The 2,432-nt window shown below is 49.0% G+C and overlaps 1 protein-coding gene across 1 annotated transcript in view; it reads right to left on the bottom strand.

The window, feature by feature from the left end:
• KNSTRN (kinetochore-localized astrin/SPAG5 binding protein) overlaps positions 1–1,980 on the bottom strand; it is a 4,606-nt gene extending 2,626 nt beyond the window's left edge. Inside the window, exons 1-2 of the mRNA XM_012649253.1 lie at positions 1,772–1,980; positions 1,519–1,613 (exon numbers count right to left, since the gene is read on the bottom strand). Coding sequence (XP_012504707.1) covers positions 1,519–1,613; positions 1,772–1,980 — 304 coding nt within the window. The remainder of the gene's footprint in view (positions 1–1,518; positions 1,614–1,771) is intronic.
• Positions 1,981–2,432: the final 452 nt, after the last annotated feature.

Raw genomic sequence — 2,432 nt, 5'->3', positions numbered from 1 at the left:
GGCACCTGCACTCTCTATTTTTGATATTCTTACCCATAAAGCAAATATTAAACGGGCTCTTTTTGAAGTATCTGTCTGAAGTAAAAGGTAATCTTAGAGGAGATTATTCTCTCAAGTATTAATTACTAATAGTTATGAACAAATCTATGCCATGTAAAATGGAGTAAAAGTAAATTGATCAATATTAATATTTCATGGACTGGAATTGATTCCAATAACTCATATTTGCTAAAACCTATGGATGGCATCGTAGGAAAAATTTAGTAGGATTTAACAAAGATGTCTCCTAAAAATGGGAGACACTAAGGAAGGGAACTGGATGGCTGGTGTCAAGGAAGGGAAGGAAACTTGTTCTTCCACTGCATAATTTATGATTTTTAAAATATGTGCATATATTACCTATTCAAAAAGCTGAAGCTTAAAAAAACCAATCCATCCTAAAAATCCAAATGAGAAACCTGGGAGATAGCCTAGAAATTTTAAACTGTTTCGGTTACATATGATCACAAAGCCAGGACATGGGTAGAAAGCAAAGAGATGAAAACCTCCAACCTGGATGGGAGAGCTAGTCACTGCTGGCTGACAGAGGGGCACTGCATCTAAGGAAAAGACACAGCTGTGTGAGGAGACCTGGCTCTAGCTCATCCAATGCCCAGTCCCTGCAGGTGTCAGGATCACCAATCAGGTGGTTCTGATGCAACACAAGACCAACAGAACCCTTTAAGTCTTTGGAGAAAAGCCTATTTACTTCACAGCTCAATCCTGCCACCGCTCATCTACCAGCTGCGTGGAATCATCTGGGAAGGGATCATAAATAGCTGCTCCATAATCTCCCACAACAGTTTTCTGATGTCTGAAGCTTATTCTGTGCTGTAATCTCTAGATTAGGTAGCTTGACAACTGCACACCCTATGAGATGACTTTCAGCCACAAGCAAAACAACACAAAGCAAGATGGCACAGGAATTAAAAATTATGCTTTTAGTCACATCTCTCTCTTCTCCCAAGGTTCTCAAATACTCTGGCTAGGCCTGACCCCTCTCTCCAACTTCACTCAACATTTATTGAGAATGTGCTAATAAGACACACTGCAGATATCACTCCTCCAATAACTCTCCTCTCTCCTCCCTGACAACAAACACAATCCCTCAAGATAGCCCAAGTCTGGAAGTAAAACAGATTACTGGTTAGAAGGGGATTCCTAGCTTCATGGGAATAATACTGTGTAACAGCCAGCGGCGTGAATCTAATTAACGAATGCAGCAATGATGTAGGGTAGAGGGTGCAGGGCAGGTCGAAAATCCTACCGCTTGGCCCTTCCCTCAACTCCCATCATAAACCTACACAGTCTGGTTCTAGGGGGGGCTAGCAGGTTGTCAAAGCCGACGGAATGCCCTCCTTCTGCCGGCGACTCCCATTCCCAGCCACCGATCAGATCCTCACACTCCAGTGGCTGATCAAGCCTGGCCAGTCCGCAGTGCCCGGAGTGGGAAGTGAGGGGGGCGGCGTAGACACCCACCTGCGGGAAGGCCGACGCTCGGCACAGAGGGGGGCTGCAGGCTGTACACGGTCTTAACCACACTGGTCATCGTAACGAGGCGGCACGGCTGGGCCCTGGAAGGTGCAAGGTGAATGTTACCTAGCGCTGGGCCACCGAGCACTAGCAGGTGGAGGGCCCCAACTCTGGGTCGGGAAAGAGAAAATTCTCCTTTCCCAGCCCATCCTGTCTGCTCCCACATCCAGCCCAGTCCCTCCCCCCAGAAGAGCCGAACCCAGGCGCCTGCTGCTCCTGCCCGCGGTCCTGGTCGCTCTCGTTCAGAAGATGCTCAGCTTCAACCGCCGCGCCGCCGAGCGGGTCTGCCGCCTCCGTTTTAAACGGAAACTTCCGGTATCTGGACGGAAGCGGTTGCGGTTCGCTCTCTGTAGGCAGCCCTGCTGTACGGAAGACTCTGTCCTGGGCCGCGGCCTCGGGAGCAGCCATGCTGCACGGAAGGTTCGCGCGGGGGCGAGAGCATGCGCTCCCTACCGAAGGGCCTCGGAGCCCCCAGATCTGGGCGGGGCAGGGGATGGTACACCGCGCAGGCTTCAGTGGAGCTAATGAGCAACTGGCGTCATGTTTCAGGCTGGGGACGCAAACGTGGCCCGTGTAGGGCCCATGTCACAATCTCCTTTATTTGGTCTGTGATTTTTAGGGGCATTGCTAGGAGCGCAATTTACTTGGATGAAAACTACACGTTACAGGTGGAGAGTGACAAGTGAGCTTGAGGAAGAGGGCCTGTGGGGTGAGATACCTAAGGCACTTACCTGCAGTGCTAACTTTGATAGCACTTATCCTGATTTTAAGTAGAGATTCAAAGTTACTTCTAATAAACAGAGCAGAGTTCTCCATGACTGAATGCACGCATTCATGTCATCCAACAAATATTTACTGAG

The sequence above is a fragment of the Propithecus coquereli genome, unplaced genomic scaffold, assembly GCF_000956105.1.
Source record: "Propithecus coquereli isolate 6110/MARCELLA unplaced genomic scaffold, Pcoq_1.0 Scaffold3, whole genome shotgun sequence".
Classification (NCBI taxonomy): domain Eukaryota; kingdom Metazoa; phylum Chordata; class Mammalia; order Primates; family Indriidae; genus Propithecus; species Propithecus coquereli.
The sequence above is the reverse complement of the archived record's forward strand: the minus strand, read 5'-3'. Positions and strand labels throughout refer to the sequence as shown.